Source organism: Phyllostomus discolor, chromosome X, assembly GCF_004126475.2.
Source record: "Phyllostomus discolor isolate MPI-MPIP mPhyDis1 chromosome X, mPhyDis1.pri.v3, whole genome shotgun sequence".
Taxonomy (NCBI): Eukaryota; Metazoa; Chordata; class Mammalia; order Chiroptera; family Phyllostomidae; genus Phyllostomus; species Phyllostomus discolor.
The window spans coordinates 43,516,109-43,534,377 of record NC_050198.1 but is presented as its reverse complement, the minus strand read 5'-3'; the positions used below and the strand labels follow the sequence as shown (position 1 = coordinate 43,534,377).

Sequence of the window (18,269 nt, the reverse complement as noted above, 5' to 3'; positions counted from 1 at the left end):
ACCTCTTATCCCCCATAGTTGTCATCCTGCTCTCCATGAATCTGTTCCCATTTTCCTTGTTAGTTCACTTTGTTTATTAGATTACACATGTGAGTGAAAGCATATGGTATTTGTCTTTCTCTGATTGGTTTCTTTCACTTAGCATAATGTTCTCCAGGTCCCTGTATGCTGTTGCAAAGGACAGATTTTTCTTCTATTTTTTGGCTGAGTAGTATTCCATTGTGTAAATGCCCCATAATTGTTTTATCCATTCACCTCCTGATGGACATTTGAGCTTCTTCTGTATCCTGGTGATTGTAAATGACATTGCAATGAACATAGGAGTACTTACGTTCTTTTGAATTAATGTTGCAGATTTCTTTGGGTATATTACCAGACATGGGATTGCTGGGTAAAAATGCAGATGCATTTTTTCCCCTAACTTTTTTTTTATTTCAATCATTGTTCAAGTACAGTTTTCTCCCCCCTACTCTCGTTCCAGGCCCTCGACCCAACCCTCCCCCCTTCCCCCCATTACCCCCCATCCGTAGTTTTTGTCCATGTGTCCTCCAAATTTGTTCCTGTAATCCCTACCCATTCCCCCCTGAAATTCCCTCTTCTCTCCCCTCTGGCCACTGTCAGACTATCCCGTATTTCAGTGTCTTTGGTTATATTTTGCTAGTTTTTTGTTTTGTTTTGTTGTTTAGATTCCTGTTAAAGGTGATATCATGTGGTATTTGTCTTTCACTGCCTGGCTTGTTTCACTTAGCATAATGCTTTCCAGCTCCATCCATGCTGTTGCAAAGGGTATGAGCTCCTTCTTTCTTTCTGCTGCATAGAATTCCATTGTGTAAATGTACCGTAGTGTTTTGATCCATTCATTTACTGATGGGCATCTAGGTTGCTTCCAGCACCTAGCTATTGTAAATTGTGCTGCTATGAACATCGGGGTGCAAAGGTTCTTTTGTATTGGTGTTTTAGTGTTCTTAGGATAGAGTCCCAGCAATGGAATTGCTGGGTCAAAAGGCAGATCCATTTTTAGTTTTCTGAGGAAGTCCCAAACTGCTTTCCATAATGGTTGTACCAGTCTGCAGTCCCACCAACAGTGCACTAGGGACCCCGTTTCTCCACATCCTCTCCAACACTTGTTGTTTGTTGCTTTGTTTATGATGGCCATTCTGACTGGTGTGAAGTGGTATCTCATTGTGGTTTCAACCTGCATCTCTCTGATGGCTAGCGATATTGAACATCGCTTCATGTGTCTTTGGATTTTCTGTATGTCCTCCTTGGAGAATTGTCTGTTCAAGTCCTTTGCCCATTTTTTAATTGGGTTACTTGTCTTCTTAGAGTGGAGTCGCGTAAGTTCTTTATATATTTTGGAGATTAAACCCTTGTCTGAGGTATCATTAGCAAATATGTTTTCCCATACAGTTGGTTCTCTTTTTATTTTGATACTGTTTTCCTTAGCTGTGCAAAAGCTTTTAATTTTGATGAGGTCCCATTTGTTTATTCTTTCCTTTATGTCCCTTGCTCTAGGAGACAAGTCAGTAAAAAAGTTTCTGTGTGAAATATCTGAGATTTTCCTACCTACGTTCTCTTCTAGGACTTTAATGGTGTCACATTTTATATTTAAGTCTTTTATCCACCTTGAATCTATTTTTGTATAAGGTGTAAGTTGGTGCTCGAGTTCCATTTTTCTGCACGTAGCTGTCCAGTTCTCCCAACACCATTTGTTGAAGAGGCTATTTTTATTCCATTTTATGTTGCTGCTTCCTTTGTCAAATATTAATTGACCGTAGAGGCTTGGGTTTATTTCTGGGCTCTCTGTTCTGTTCCATTGGTCCATGTGACTGTTTTTATGCCAGTACCAGGCTGTTTTGATTACAGTGGCCTTGTGGTATAGTTTAGTGTCAGGTATTGTAATTCCTCCTACTTTACTCTTCTTTCTCAAAATTGCAGCAGCTATTCAGGGTCATTTATGGTTCCATATAAATTGTTGAAGTGTTTGTTCTATGTCTGTGAAATATGCCATTGGTACTTTAATCGGTATTGCATTGAATGTGTAGATTGCTTTTGGTAGTATGGACATTTTAATGATATTAATTCTTCCAATCCATGAACACGGTATATGTTTCCATTTGTTTGTGTCTTCCTTGATTTCTCTCCTCAGTGTTATGTAGTTTTCTGAATACAGGTCTTTTACCTCTTTGGTTAGGTTTATTCCTAGGTATTTTATTTTCCTTTTTGCTATTTCAAATGGGATTTTTTTCTTGATTTCTGCTTCTGCTGTTTCATTGTTGGTGTACAGAAATGCCTTGATTTCTGGATATTGACTTTGTACCCCGCTGTTTTACCAAATTCATTTATTAAGTCAAGCAGTTCTTTGGTGGAGTCTATAGGATTTTCTATGTACACTATCATGTCATCTGCAAACAGTGACAGTTTTGTTTCCTCCTTTCCGATTTGGATTCCTTTTATTTCTTTTTCTTGTCTGATTGCTGTGGCTAGAACCTCCAGTACTATATTGAATAGAAGTGGTGAAAGTGGACATCCTTGTCTTGTTCCTGTTCTTAGTGGAAAAGATTTTAATTTTTGCCCATTGAGTATAATGTTGGCTGTAGGTTTCTCATATATGGCCTTTATTATGTTGAGGAATGCTCCCTCTATTCCCACTTTACTGAGTGTTTTTATCATAAATGGGTGCTGTACCTTATCAAATGCTTTTTCTGCATCTATCGATATGATCATGTGGTTTTTGTCTTTGCTTTTGTTTATGTGATGTATTACATTTACTGATTTGCGAATATTGTACCATCCTTGCATCCCTGGAATGAATCCCACTTGGTCATGGTGTATGATCTTCTTAATGTACTGTTGGATGCGGTTTGCCAGTATCTTGTTGAGGATTTTAGCGTCAATGTTCATCAGCGATATTGGCCTGTAGTTTTCTTTCTTTGTTGTGTCTTTATCTGGTTTTGGGATTAAGATGATGTTGGCCTCATAAAAAGAGTTTGGTAGTCTTCCATCTTTTTGGATTTTTTGAAATAGTCTGTGAAGGATAGGTGTTAGTTCTTCCTTAAATGCTTTGTAGAATTCTCCTGTGAAACCATCTGGTCCAGGGCTTTTGTGTGTTGGGAGTTTTTGGATTACTGCTTCGATTTCTTTTGCTGTTATTGGTTTGTTCAGGCTTTCTGCTTCCATTTTATTGAGTTTTGGAAGGTTATATTTTTCTAGAAATTTGTCCATTTCATCTAGGTTTTCAAATTTCTTGGCATACAGCTCTTTGTAGTAATTTGTTACAATCCTTTGTATTTCTGTGGTGTCTGTTGTAATCTCTCCTCTTTCACTTCTGATTGTGTTTATTTGGGTTTTCTCTCTTTTTTCTTGATGAGTCTGCTTAAAGGCTTGTCGATTTTGTTTATCTTTTCAAAGAACCAACTCTTGGATTCATTGATCTTTAGAATTGTGCTTTTAGTCTCTATGTCATTTAATTCTGCTCTGATCTTGGTTATTTCCTTCTTTCTGCTTGCTCTGGGCTGTCTTTGTTGTTGTTCCTCGAGTTCTTGTAGACGTAGGGTTAGGTTGTTTGTTTGAAATGTTTCTAACTTTTTTAGGTGGGCCTGTATCGCTATGATCTTCCCTCTCAGGACTGATTTGGCTGTGTCCCATAAGTTTTGGGTTGTTGTGAGTTCGTTTTAATTTGTTTCCAAAAACCGTTTGATTTCTTCCCTAATATCATTCTTGACCCATTCATTGTTTAATAGCATGCTGTTTAATCTCCATGAATTTGAGTGTTTTGGGTTTTTTTCCTTGGGGTTGGTTCTAGTTTCAGTCCCTTGTGATCCGAGAAATTGCTTGGTATGATTTCAATTTTCTTGAAATTGTTGAGGCTTGTTTTGTGTCCTATCATGTGGTCAATCTTTGAAAATGTTCCATGTACATTTGAAAAAAATGTGTATTTAGCTTCTTTGGGATGGAGGGTTCTGTAAATATCAGTAAAGCCCAGCTCGTCTAGGGTATTGTTCAATGCCACAATATCTTTGTTGATGTTTTGTTTGGAAGATCTGTCCATTTTTGATAGAGGGGTGTTAAAATCCCCCACAATAATTGTGTTGCTGTCCATATCTTTCTTGAAGTCCTCTAAGATTTTCTTTATGTATTTAGGTGCTCCTATGTTGGGTGCATATATATTTACTATGTTTATGTCTTCTTGGTGAATTCTTCCCTTGAGTATTATGAAATGACCTTCTGGGTCTCTCTTTATGGATCTTCTTTGGAAGTCTATTTTGTCAGATATGAGTATTGCTACCCCGGCTTTTTTCTCCTGTTCATTTGCTTGGAAAATTTGTTTCCAGCCCTTCACTTTCAACCTGTGCAGATCTTTTATCCTGAGGTGGGTCTCTTGTAGACAGCATATGTGTGGGTCATGTTTTCTTATCCAATCAGCTATTCTATGTCTTTTGATTGGAGCGTTTAGTCCATTTACGTTTAAGGTTATTATTGATAGGTACTTATTCATTGCCTTTTATGTACGTGTGATCCTCTCTCACTCTCTCTTTTCCTTTCTTTCCTTAAAGCAGTCCCTTCAGCATCTCTTGCAGAGCTGGCTTAGTGGAGGTCTATTCTTTTAGACTTCTTTTGTCTGAGAAGCTTCTTATTTGGCCTTCTATCTTAATTGAGAGCCTTGCTGGGTAAATTAGTCGTGGTTGCAGGCCTCTGGTTCTCATTACTTGGATTATTTCTTGCCATTCTCTTCTGGCTTGGAGTGTTTCCATTGAGAAGTCAGCTGTTAGCCTTATTGGGGCTCCCTTGGATGTTACTTCCTTCTTCTCCCTTGCTGCCTTTAAGATTCTCTCTTTGTCTTGAAATTTTGCCATTTTAATAATGATGTGTCTTGAGGTGGGCCTCCTTGGGTTCCTCTTGATTGGGACTCTCTGTGTTTCCTGTATTTGTGTGACTTTTTGTCTCATCAAATTAGGGAAGTTTTCCATCATCACTTGTTCAACTAGGTTTTCTATCCCTTGTTCTTCTTCTCCTTCTGGTATCCCTATTATACGGATATTATTACATTTCATATTGTCTTGCATTTCTCTTAATCCCTCTTCATTCTTTCTGAGCCTCTTTTCCCTTTCTTGCTCTTTCTGGGTGTTTTCTTCTATTTTGTCCTCTAGCCCGCTGATCCGATCTTCTCCTTCATCGATCCTGCTTTTCATTCCTTCTACTATGTTCTTCATTTCAGAGATTGTATTCTTCATTTCCTCTTGGCCCGTGTTGAGAGTTTCTATTTCCTTTTTTATGCTGATGTAGTTTTCATTGAGTTCATTGTAGCTTCCCTGTAGTTTCTCGTAGCTCACTGTGAGCTCATTGAGCTTCCTGACAATCACTGCTTTGAATTCAATATCTGATAGTTGAATTGCCTCTGTTTCATTTAGCATTCTTTTTGAGGCTTCCTCCTTTCCTTTCATTTGGGGAGTATTTCTTTGTCTTCCCATTGTTTGTGAGACTCTTCTTGTTCACCTCAGCTTCTTATATTGATCTGTTCTGGCTCCCTCGGTTTATGATGTGAACTTCTTTAGTAGAGTAGCAGTGAGTTTCAGTGGTACTGTTTCCTTGACCCCCCAAGCTCGCTGGTCTTGGGCTGTTGTTTAAGTTGGCTTTGTGTTTGCCTTTGGGTTCTGATTGTTGTTGAGTCTTTCTTTGGTGGTTCCTTCCCGCCAGCTGGTTAAATGTGGGTCACTCTGTCCACCACCTTCTATATTTTGTTGTGCTGGTGAGGGCAGGTTGTGTTGAGGCTGGTTCTTCTTGATGCAGTGATCTGTTCTTTGTTCTTTCGGTTCTACCACAATCCTTGGTCCTCCGTTCTCAAAAATGCTGAAATATGTTGGTTGCTTGCCTTTCCACTCCAAAGATCAGTCAGGACTCTCTCCCCTGAGCAGAGGAAAGCCAAATCTGCTCCTTCCTACTCCAACGCCATCTTAGATCCCCCCGCATTTTTAATGTTTTGAGGTATCTCCATATTGCTTTCCACAGTGGCTTCACTGGTCTACATTCTCACCAACAATGCAAAAGTGTTTCCCTTTCTCCACATCCTCACCAGCACTTGTTTGTTAATTTGTTAAGGGTGGCTGCTCTGACTGGTGTGAGGCGATATGTCATTGTGGTTTTAATGTGCATTTCTCTAGTAATTTCTGATGTAGAGCATCTTTGCACATGTTTATTGTCCATCTATTTGTGCTCTTTGAAGAAATGTCTATTCAAGTCTTTTGTCCATTTTTTAATTGGATTGTTTGGTTTTTCTGTGCATGTGTTTTGTTCTTTATAATTTTTTAATATTAACCCCTTATCAGATCTATCACCAAATATATTCTCCTATTCAGTGGCTTATCTTTTTAATTTGTTGACAGTTTCCTTTGTTGTACAAAAACTTTTTAGTTTGATGTAGTCCCATTTGTTTATTTTTTTTTCTGTTTCCCTTGCCTGGGGATATATCAGATATATCAGATAAAATATTGCTACAAGCAATGTCTAAGATTTTTACTTCCTATGTTTTCTTCTAGGATTTTTATGGTTTAGGTCTAAAATTTAAGTGTTTAATCCATTTGGATTTATTTTCGTGTGTGGTGTAAGAAAGTGATCTAGTTGTATTTTTCTACAATTTCCCCAATGCCCTTTATTGAACAAACTATTACAGGAATTTGTAAGTACTTCTAAAATTTCAGTTATTGCATTCTTGACACTTCAGTAGATGGAAGGGGGAAAGGTATTGAGTCCCTCACATCTTTAACCCCGGACGGAGCCCAAAGTACCTGTTGGCTAAACAGGTACACTCAGACTCTCAGACTCATGCTGGTAATGTCACTGTGCTTGTGGGGCTAGTAGCAACAAGCTTTGCATGTATCCTACACTATATGGTTTTTAAAACTTTGCACATTCATTAGCCTACTTTCCCCTGTGGCAAGCCTGAAGAGGCAGGCAGGAGGGGTAGAAGCAGAGATTAAACATTACCATGTGAGAGAACCCCTAGAGGCCATCTGAGCCAAAGGCCACATATTATAGATAGGAAAACTGAAGGTCAGAGAGGGGAAGCTACCTGACCTGGATCACTTAGTTTGGCAGAAGTAAGACATGAGGTAAGCTCTTCTTACTCTTAGATCAGGGATCTTTTGGTAATTCTTCTGACTCTAACAACAACAACAACAACAAACAACCACAGCAACAGCAGCAATAGCAGTGAAATACATGAGATACTACCAACATTCATATTCATTATGATGGTTATTTGAAAAATTGCTATAATTATCCCTTGTTTGAAGTCTTTGGGATAACGACCTTAATATTTATGTTATGATGTTATTTAACCTAAACATGTATTATTGCACATCTACTATGTGCCAGGTATATTAGCCTCTGAAAGGAGAACACACACATACATACCACCATACATTCACAAACACTGTTCTTCTCACCTTCACTATGAAGTCTTTTCCAAATGCTCACTCATAGAATTCCTCTCTGACACCTTTGTATATTTCCCTCTCTTGGTGGTTAGCATGTCAAGCAAAGTGAACTCTTCCAGAGAAGGGACTTGACCTTTTATCCTTTCTAAATCCTGACAGCTGGTATATAATGCCAACTCAAAGAAGTTAGTAGAATAAAATGCAGGAAATCCACCAAAACAACTCTGCCACTTGCTAACTGTAGCCTTGGATGAGTCACTTCACTTCTTTGTACCTGTTTTCTCATCTGCCAAATGAGTATGATGCTAATCCTTGCCTCTTTATTTAGTGGTACAAACAAATGGAGTATAGAAATAAGTACTTGGCTCACTGTAATGACTTGGTAAATCTTGGTATTATTATTATTGTTGTTGTTATTATTATTATCTCACATAGAAACTCCAGAGACTAATAATATAACATATTAGCCAGTTACTATGTAATGGGCACCAGAACTACAACATTGAGTAAGACAAGGTTTGGGACAATATGCTAATTACTTGAAATAAAACCAGTTTAGACAAGCCTGTGTTAGGTGAGGATGGCATACATTTGAGATTAGCAGAGTCTGGAATTCAGGCTGTGTTCTCCCCCTTAGTATGTGGGGTACCCAGCTTCCATTTGTAAGTCAGGCAAACCAGGGCCTCCCACAAATTATTCTGGATTCAATAGAGTTCTTGCCATGAGCTATAGCATGCATAATATGGTTGGGGAAAATCTCTGGTGGAAAAATGGGCCCTTTCTGATTTTTCTGGGTTTGACAATGGAGTTTTCAGATAACATTAATATAAACATCTGCCCATTTTTAGAAATTATTGAGAATGCTCTATTGCTTGTGAAACTTATTCTCTATCAAATATTGAAAAATAAAACATTATTACTTACTTAGTCCTTTCTTCATTAACCATGTTAATCAATCTTACAAAAGGAAGACATGCCTGGTATATGTAATATAGAGGAAAGAGTATGAGCTTTGGAACTGGTCATCATCATTCACTTATGACTAATGTGAGTCTGTGTGCAAGTGTCCCCATGTCTTACAAGCTCCAAAATTTTGACTGCCCAGTGGGGATATTAATTATTGTTTTGTCTCTCTCTTGGGAAGGGTCAAAGAAACCCAGAAATGGAGTTTCAGACCAATAAGGCATGCATGTGTGTTAGAGTATGTATATCTAGTTTTTGTTGTTAATGGAGAAGTGACACAATGTTGAGTACATTGCTCATCACTGGAGCCTGCCTTAAAAGCTGTGGAAAAACTTTACAGTAGTTTTTCATCCCTCCCCGATTAACAGGTAAAGAATTAGGATGGTTGTGTAAAGCTGCATGGGTGTTCTTATTTTAGGAATAGCAAGAACATAAAAATATATTAATATACTTCAAGTGTGAGTGAAAAGGATAGCAATGGAAAATCTTCTCTGAGATTTTTGTACTTTACATCTCTAACTAATTTGGGGAAGTTAGTTTCTTTACTATTCTTCGATGAAGATATTCTTTCAGGAAATTCCTTTCAGTTGCATCCTCCCTACCTTAATCAAATGCATCATTGGATCAGCTTGCTTTTTCATGAAATTTCACATTTCCAAGTAGAGGGAATCAATTGTAATTGGAAATGCAAAATTGTATTCAATTCCGTGTGGATTGGCCAGCAGGTCAGTGCACTGGGACAGGAATTCAAGATGATAAGAATCTGCCACAAAGTAAATACTAAAGACCTGGGAGAGAAAGTACACCTTTGAGAAGTGAGTTCATCCATCAGATGGTTAAAACACCTTTTAATCAAACCAGAGACACATGTCTAAAGCCAGTGGTGGAAAGAAATAAAACTAAACCTCTCATTGATTGAAGCGTGCCCCCTAATTGCTGAAAAGAGACAACACTCCTATACCAGACTGGTGCTTACTGCCCTTTGGTTGACTCTGGTGAAATAGGACCTATATCTTTAAATGATGGGGCTAACTTTGGATAAGACTAGCCTTACACGGTACTCAAGCAATAGAAGAAAAGATGAACATTACCGACAAGTGAATAAACAAGCTGCAGATGTCTTAGCCTAGGCAGATGTGTCAAACTCATTTTCACCAGGGGCCGCATTAGCCTCGTGGTTGCCTTCAAGGGGCTGAAATAATTTTAGGACTGCATAAATGTAACTACTCCTTAACTGTTAAGGAGTTGAAATTACATTCAGCCCTTTGAAGGCAACCACAAGGCTGATGTGGCTCCCAGTGAAAATGAGTCTGACACCCCTGGCCTAGAGAAAAGACAATATCAGGGGATAGAATTTCTGTCTTTAGACAGCTGAAATCTTGGCATGCTAAAGAAGAGATGTGTTCTGTGAAGCTCCAAAGGAGAGCTTTAGCTCACAACCAGGAAGAATAATCTGGTCAGGTGGTCTCAACATGGGCCAGGTTGCTTCAAGGAGTAGTGAGCTCCCTGCCTGTGGCAATGTGCAAGCAGATGCTAGATGGACCTTTGTATTGTACATAGGTTTTAGGCACCAGTATAGAGCAGGGGAATGCACCTAATAACTTTAAGTTCCTCTGAAAAAAATTAAGCCAATTAAGTCAGTAAGCATTTACAAAGAGCTTACTATGTTTAGTGCCAAGAAGGTGTTTAATTTTCTATGTTCTCTAAAATAAAGTTGGTGTGTTTTTCCTCATCAGGAGATAACACATTCCTGGCCTACTCCTCTCACTGCCATGCATACTCCTAGAAACTCAGAACAGTACACATTTTCCATCCCAGCACAGGTCAGTTATCTACATTCCTACATTTTCCTTTATCTTATTTGAATTATGCTAATCTTCCAACTGGATTATTATAAATAAAAATAGACATGGCCTTCTAGTTTCATAAAATGTATACTCTTTCCCTTTGAAATGTTAATATAAATATCATTTTTATTGAAAGAGAGACTTTAAGAAAATACAAATTTTTGACATTGCTGTAACTAAATTATTTTCCCTTCTTTTTTTTTTATTTTATTATTGTTCAAGTACAGTTGTCTGCATTTTCTCCCACCATTCCCCCAACCCCAGCCATCCCCACCTCCCTCCCCTGATTCTACCCCTCCTTGATTTTGTCCATGTGTCCTTTATAGTGGTCCTTAAATCCCTTCCTCCCTTCCCCTCCATCATCCCTTCCCACCTCCTCTCTGGTTACTGTCAGATTGTTCTTGATTTCAATGACTCTGGTTATTTTGCCTGCTTATTTGTTTTGTTGATTAGGTCCCCCTTCATTAGCAGAACAATTTACAATAGCCAAGTTCTGGAAGCAACCTAAGTGCCCATCAGTAAATGAATGGATCAAAAAACTATGGTACATTTACACAATAGAAAACATAAAATTTGACACTGGCATGTGTTATACTACCTAGAGCATGGCCACTGTCCATGTTATGATGTCCAGAGCTGATGAATCAGAGAGAAGAATGATCTTATCCCTTAAGAAAGGACAAATAGATAATGTAATGATATCCAATTTTTTTATTTAAAAAACCTATACTCTTCATTCTAATGAATCAAATTTTATTTTTATATCAACTTCTAGTTCTTGCTCACAGAGCATATCGATCTTTACAACATACCTATACATTGCATTGACAGAAAATTATTTTTCTATATTTCTAATGTCAAATGTTTAATATAATTTTCCTCACCTGCTCCCGGTAAGAATTTTTCTCACAGTGTTTAAAGTGCTTAAGTACCTGGCTGGCGTAGCTCAGTGGATTGAGCACAGGCTGGGAACCAAAGTGTCCCAGGTTCAATTCCCAGCCAGGGTACATTCCTGGGTTGTAGGCCAGAACCCCCAGCAACCGCACATTGATGTTTCTCTCTCTTTCTCTCTCTTTCTCTCTCTCTCTCTCTTCCTCCCTTCCCTCTCTAAAAATAAATAAATAAAATCTTTAAAAAAATAAAGTGCTTAAGTAGACATGGATATTCTAATAACACATGTTAAAAGAAAAAAATAATATCTTCTCCCTTCTTTTCTTCCATCCAGTTAATCATCCATCCATCCATTCAGAAACCATTTACTGAGGGCATGTAATAGGTTAAGTTAGGGATGAAGCAAAGCCCTCAGTATGTTATCAGCTAAAGGACAAAGCAATGTAAAAAGTGTCTTCATAGAGAATAAAAGCTCAGAGAAGTATCTAATACTCCATGGGGCATTGAAGAAATGCTCACAAAGATAGCAGCATTTGGAGTATGCTTGTAACTTTGACAGGTGGAGAAGAGCTCAGGAGAAGAACACTCCATGAAGAAGAACAGATGGGAAAATGCATGACAAGATGAGGAATCATAATATGCTCCATATTGATATGATGTCCCAAGTGGCTGGTTTAGTGTTTGTGTGATGGGGAATAGAGAGAGATGAACCCTGGGAAGATAAATACATCCTTGTGAAAGGCCTTGAATGCCAGCCAAGGAATTTGCACTTTATATGTAAGAGGAGACATCAGATCCCTTAATTTTTAGGATCATGATTTCCACAGTAACATTGGCCTAAACTTCATTGATCCCCTCCCACCTTTGAAAGGGATCAGAACTAAGTGAGCAGCAACACTGTCTTCCCTTCTCTGGGTGTGTGTCATTCCCTCCTTTATCTCTACTCTCTCTCTTTAGACTGTCCTGGACCTGGAACCTTCTCCCTGTCATCCCAACCAAGGGATCAGTCCATCCATTTCAGACATTAAATCCAACACTTGTACAGTAACTGTAGTGTTTTCAGCTGTATTCCCAAATTTTGGAGATAATTTGCATGAGCTGCAATTTTGACATTTATAAGTATATACAAAGAACTATTTGTTTAAATGGCTTTTGTAAAAAGCCATTTAAGTGCAAAATTTGAAATCAGGCATGATTTTCTTTTTCTGACAATTATCTGTGCTATCAACCCTATGAAAAAGATAGAAGTAAGTGGGATTAATTGGTGAAACCAGGGTGACCATATACTCACACATGTATTTTTTTTTGATTCCTGCCAAAATGTTGGTTTGAAAGAAGAGTATATTTTATTTTTTAAAGATTTTATTTATGTTTAGAGAGAGGGGAAGGGAGGAAGAAAGAGAGGGAGAAAAAACATCAGTATGTGGTTGCCCCTCGACTTTCCCCTACTGGGGACCTAACCTGAAACCCAGGCATGTGTCCTGCCTGGGAATTGAGTGCTGGCCAGTGACCCTTTGGTTCACAGGCCAGCACTGCATCCACTGAACCACACCATCAAGGGCATAAAAGTATATTTTAAATAACAGTAATAACATCAACAACATGTATAATGCTATGATGTACCTCACCTCATTTGAAGCACTTAATATATATTAAATAATTCAATCCTCAGTACAACCAAAAGGGATTGGTAATTTGACTGTCCCTTGTTTACAGAGGAGGGCACTGAGGCACAGAGTAAACTAACGTGCTCAGGATTAACTACCTAATACATAAGGGAACCAGTTTTTAGATCCAGGTGTTCTGGCAATTTTTTTTTTATTACACAGATTTAAAGATGCCCCAGTTTAAATTCCATTTTCTAAAACATTGGTATTTCCAAAAAACACATGAAACTGGTGTGATCACCCTTTCCTCGGTGCTTGATCCAGACCTAGGTGACACAACCCTCTCAGAAAGCATCCATTTCTTCTCATACTTATGAAAGAGCTTGAACAGTGGAATAGGTTCTGTCTTAGGTACTGTGAACCTGGCTGCTTTTAACTCAGGCTCTGCCATTTGCTGTCTATGTGGTTCTGATCAAGTTCTTCTAAACTTCAGTTTCCTTATCTGCACTCTCTGTGTGTATCTGTATACACTATATAATCCAAATGGATTTTTCAAGACAAATACTCTAGGATTATGTAAATTTATAAAACCAGATGCAGTTGAAAATTCTCAACTTACTTACATTTACTTATCCAACTCAACTTTAAAATGCCATATTTTATCATAGAGAATTGAGAAAATCTCCAAGGAAGGAAGTACATTGCTAAGCAGAATTGACGGAACTAATAATGTCCTCAGGGAAGGTTCAGTAAAAGCTTCATGGAGGTAAACATCCCTTAGACACAGGTTGGCAAACTATATCATACAGGATTTTAGATTTTAAGTGAGTAAGAATTTTAAAAAGAAGAATATGAATTATAAGTGATATGGATGATATTAAATATGAGTGATATGAATTTCAAATTTTAGTTTCTATAAATTATTTCTTTGGAATGTAATCACACTAATTCATTTATGTATTATCTATGACTGCTTTCACACTACAATGGCACAGTGAAATAATTATGACAGAGACTATATGCCCACTGAAGCCTGATATATTTACTATCTGATCCTTTACAGGAAAAGTTTGCTGCCCCATGCTCTGGAATCAAGATTTATAGGAGCCTCTGATTATAGGATTATAATAAAGGCTATTAATTATTTAAAGTAACCTCATATAAGTTTGTGAAAACAAGTTTGCACCATTATTTCTGTACTAAAATTACCTCTATGACATGTCTCATGTCTATGAAAAATGCACAGATCCAAGTCAGGCATTTTTTGAAAGTTTATATTATGTGTACCAACAAGTATTGCATGATAAATGAAGATGCTTTCTTTGACCAAGCTATTTATAGTGAGATTGTATATGTATGTAAAGTAAGTTGGGTAATATCCAAAAGTGTTTCATTTGTATGGAAATTTGGTTTTAAAAATTTTTACCTAGATTAACATTAAAAACTGTGTCAAGAATATATAATACCAGCCCTGGCTGGTGTGGCTCAGTGGATTGAGTGCTGGTCTCTGAACCACAGGGTTACCAGTTTGATTCCCAGTCAGGGCACATGCCTGGGTTGCTGGCCAGGTCCCCAGTGAGGGGTGTGTGAGAGGCAACCGCACATTGATCTTTCTCTCCCTCTCTTTCTCCTTCCCTTCCACTCTCTAAAAATAAATAAACTCTTTGAAAAAGAGAGAATAAATAATACCAATGACTCAAAGTTAGTAAATAACATAACCCTCCAATTTGTTTCATATATCACTGCCCTGCTGCCCTGTGCAACTGATTGTTTGAGTTCAAAGTACAAAATAATTGGATGAAGGTTAAAAATTCAGTCCAGATTTCTAGGACCAGTACAAAGCACTGAATGCATATTTCTCTCTCTAATCAGATACTTGGTTTATTTGACTTTGAAAACTTTAATTTGATTCCTAAAGGTTAAACAAGCTCAAACTTGCCCTATACAATTGTAATGGAATCCCTTTTAAAACATAACAGATAGAAAAAATGATATATAGTTAAAATATATAAATGTTTAACTAATCATTTATTTGTCACTCTGGGAAATGAGGTGTTCTGAATAATTGGAATTCTTGGATGATCAAAGGTTGTCCTTCAATACAAATAATGTAAAAGGTATCATTTTGAAAGGTAATTAATATTTTCCTGACTTCTTATAAAAGTCATACAGAACATGTTTTATGCAAAATATACATCAGATTTTAAAGATTTGAAATGAACATAATGTAAAATATCACTTTAATAAGTTTATATTGATTACATGCTGAAATGATACTATTTTGTCTTTAATGGGTTGAATAAAATATATTATTCAAAATAAAAAATTACACTAAACATGCTTTAGTCTTTCTTGATAACTTAGATATTATGAGCATTGGTTATTATACTATGCTGTAATATTATGCTATGCTGTAATTCTACACACAGGAGTTATTAAGGTGGGTAGGAATGTTTGTCTCTATATTAAATGGCCATAGGCTCTTATACTCTTTAGTTATGAATTTTCTGTGTCATTTTCTTTGGCACCCTGTCCTGTCAGTTTTCATGTCTGTGTTCCTAGTAGCTGTGCCTCTAAATGTGTTTCTACTTTCTCGTCATCTATAATTTGCTAAGTGGAGGGAATCAAATGGCCAAGCTTGTTAGAGTTCTTTTTGGAAAGGTAATTATTTATCAGTAAAGGTAAAGAAGCTTTTCAGCAACACAGCTCTTAAATTGACAAGCCTTCTCCATCTCTTATGGACATTTTATGGTAGTCTTCTGGAGTGCTGATCTTACCAGAAGAAAAGTCTCTTGGGCAACAGAATTGTGCTAACTAGACTGAAAAGTTCACTTTTGATTAAAGCATAGTGTTATTATTCTTGTTCACTTCTTTTAAATATAAATTATGCTCTGATCCTATTTTTGCTCTATAGTGTGGTGAGAATAAGTTTAAAGAGTAGATTACTTGCAGCACTGATTGCTGTAACTATTTCTTGTATTTACTTGAATTCATTGTCTCCAGTTTTAGGACATTTGCTTTGCAGTTGATAATTCTCTTTTCCATCCATTCAGTGCTGTGCATGCTCTGTATATCAATATAGTGTGTCTGCCTGAAAGTTGTGTCAGGATCCATACAGATATGCCATGCTTCTAGAAAGTTCTATGTGTGCAAATCCTTATTTCTCAAAAGAGTGAATGAATTGTGCATAAGGTGACTTTCACATCAAATTTAAATCCCTTTAAATAATGTGCTCCACTGCCATGTTTCAAATTCCTTCCTATACTTCACCAAATTTGTAATGAAATTTTAAGAACACTTCTCTTGTGAACATGAGATACATCTGTTGCATGTATAATGTATATCACAGTTAACATAGACAAACACATTATTATTTCTTTGTTTGAACTAAGTCCCCTTTTCTTCCTTAGAGGCATGGTTGCCTAGCTCAGTGAGAAATTATAGACTTGAATTTCACACATGGAGGTCACTTGTTTTCATGTTGTGCAAATTTCTAAATAGATACCAGTCTGACATAATTCTGAGAAAAATGGCAATTATTGTCATATTGCAGCAGGCTTGGGTAGACAGATGCTCAATTAATGGAACTGTCAAAAGTGATTTCCTATTTACAAACATTACTCAAGTTATAACTTCAGCAATAACACAGATGCATTTCCCTCCTTTGATTCATTTACTAATGTATTGTATGTGTTCTTCCTTATAGGAATCTCAACATCTGACTCCAGGTTTCACCTTACAAAGTAGGTGTTCAAAAAAAATGTCTTAGTCCATACTTCATGTTCTCTCCTCTCTCTTTCTTTTCTCTTTTTTACCTAATATCAATAACACATAAAAAGAACAATAACAAAAATTCATATCGTAATATATCCAAGTGGTTCCTTTTTTCATCTTTTGTTAATGGCATGATTCTGTGAAAAGAATATAACTGGAAAGGCTGAGTTCTTTGTTGTTGTTGTTGTTTTTTAATAATTATTTTATTGTTGTTCAATTACAGTTGTCTGCATTTCCCCCCAGCCAAACCCACCTCCCTCCCTTGCTTCAATCCTCCCCCTTGGTTTTGTCCATGTGTCCTTTATAGTAGACCAGTGCACCCCAATGTTCATAGTAGCACAAATTTGCCATAGCCAAGTTCTGGAAGCAACCTAAGTGCCCATCAGTAAATGAGTGGATCAGAAAACTATGGTACATTTACGCAATGGAATACTATACAGCAGAGAGAAAGAAGGAGCTCCTACCCTTTGTGACAGCATGGATGGAACTGGAGAGCATTATGCTAAGTGAATTCTTGAAGATCAATTTAATTCAGAGGAATTATTTGATATTAGAAAACATGGGTAGTAACTGTGTGTTCCCTTTCTTTTCAGAGTGGAGTGACACAACCAGAAAAGCTTCTACAAAGTCAGTATCATTCAAGTTGTAAGTACTTGGGTTTCAAAAATAGGCTTTTTCAGGGGCATTTTGCAAGGAAGTAATTCCTCAGTACTCAGTGAAGCTTATTCCGTCTCCGCCTCCTTGAAAATATGAACCCTGTCTCATAATACTAATATGGAGTTAGGTTAGAGAGGAGAACAATATTTACCACAAAAAGAAAGTAACAGTAAAAATGAACAAGATTATCATTTGACTCTCTAATGATCTAGACACAGGCTAGGCATATAAAACAGTTGTGATTCTTGACTAGTTGTTTGAGCACTGTGTAACTTCAGCTACAGATATCATTATATGCAATAGACAGCAATCACTGACAAGGATGGGGAAAGGGCACATCTAGACAGCCATGACTGGGCATGGAATGTTAAGTGGATCACTATGGCCAGCCAGCCTGAGAACTTACTGTTTGCAGGTTATCTGATGACTACATATTATAGCCAAACAAAGGCAGCCAGGAATAGATAGAATAAGAGATTCCATGATGACAGGTTGAAGTTCAGAGGCCAGGGCCCTGAAATTCACTCAGCACTGCTTTCATTATTTTATTAATGTTAAGAAGGATGGATAAGAAGAAAACTAATTTCCTTATATTAACGATTGTAGATTTTATAATATTCATTTGTCCATGAGTATATCAAGGGAGTATTTCTCACACAATTCCTTTTATTTCTAATACTAGAAAATGGGAGTCAACTTTTCTGTGTGAGTAACAATCACATACTTGAAAAATTTCAATGTGAAATAATTATGATGTTCAAGTGGACTACTGGCACACTTGAAATGAATTGCTGTCCTTTTGGAAGATCTCAAGTAATTGCATAAAACAACTGGGACTGACTCCCAAATCGACAGGCTCAAAGAAAGTCAATGTCATTTTCACATTCCTGGTTCTGTTTAGCAGCAAACTACCCAAAACCATAACCCCATCACCCATCCTCTCATTTTGTTTTCTGGACTGATCTGTGCCTACTAATTCAAAGTTCAGTTTTAAGAACCAAGAATTCTACATTTAAAGAGGTGAGAAAAAATAAGAGAGTGGAGGGGAAGAAAACAATAACCATGATTCAAGGACCAGATTATATAGAAACATG

The 18,269-nt window shown here is 37.2% G+C and overlaps 1 protein-coding gene across 1 annotated transcript in view; it reads left to right on the top strand.

The window, feature by feature from the left end:
• AFF2 (AF4/FMR2 family member 2) overlaps positions 1–18,269 on the top strand; it is a 587,647-nt gene that overhangs the window by 266,704 nt on the left and 302,674 nt on the right. Inside the window, exons 5-7 of the mRNA XM_028523486.2 lie at positions 10,136–10,222; positions 16,451–16,487; positions 17,112–17,145. Of these exons, the coding sequence (XP_028379287.1) occupies positions 10,136–10,222; positions 16,451–16,487; positions 17,112–17,145 (158 nt within the window). The remainder of the gene's footprint in view (positions 1–10,135; positions 10,223–16,450; positions 16,488–17,111; positions 17,146–18,269) is intronic.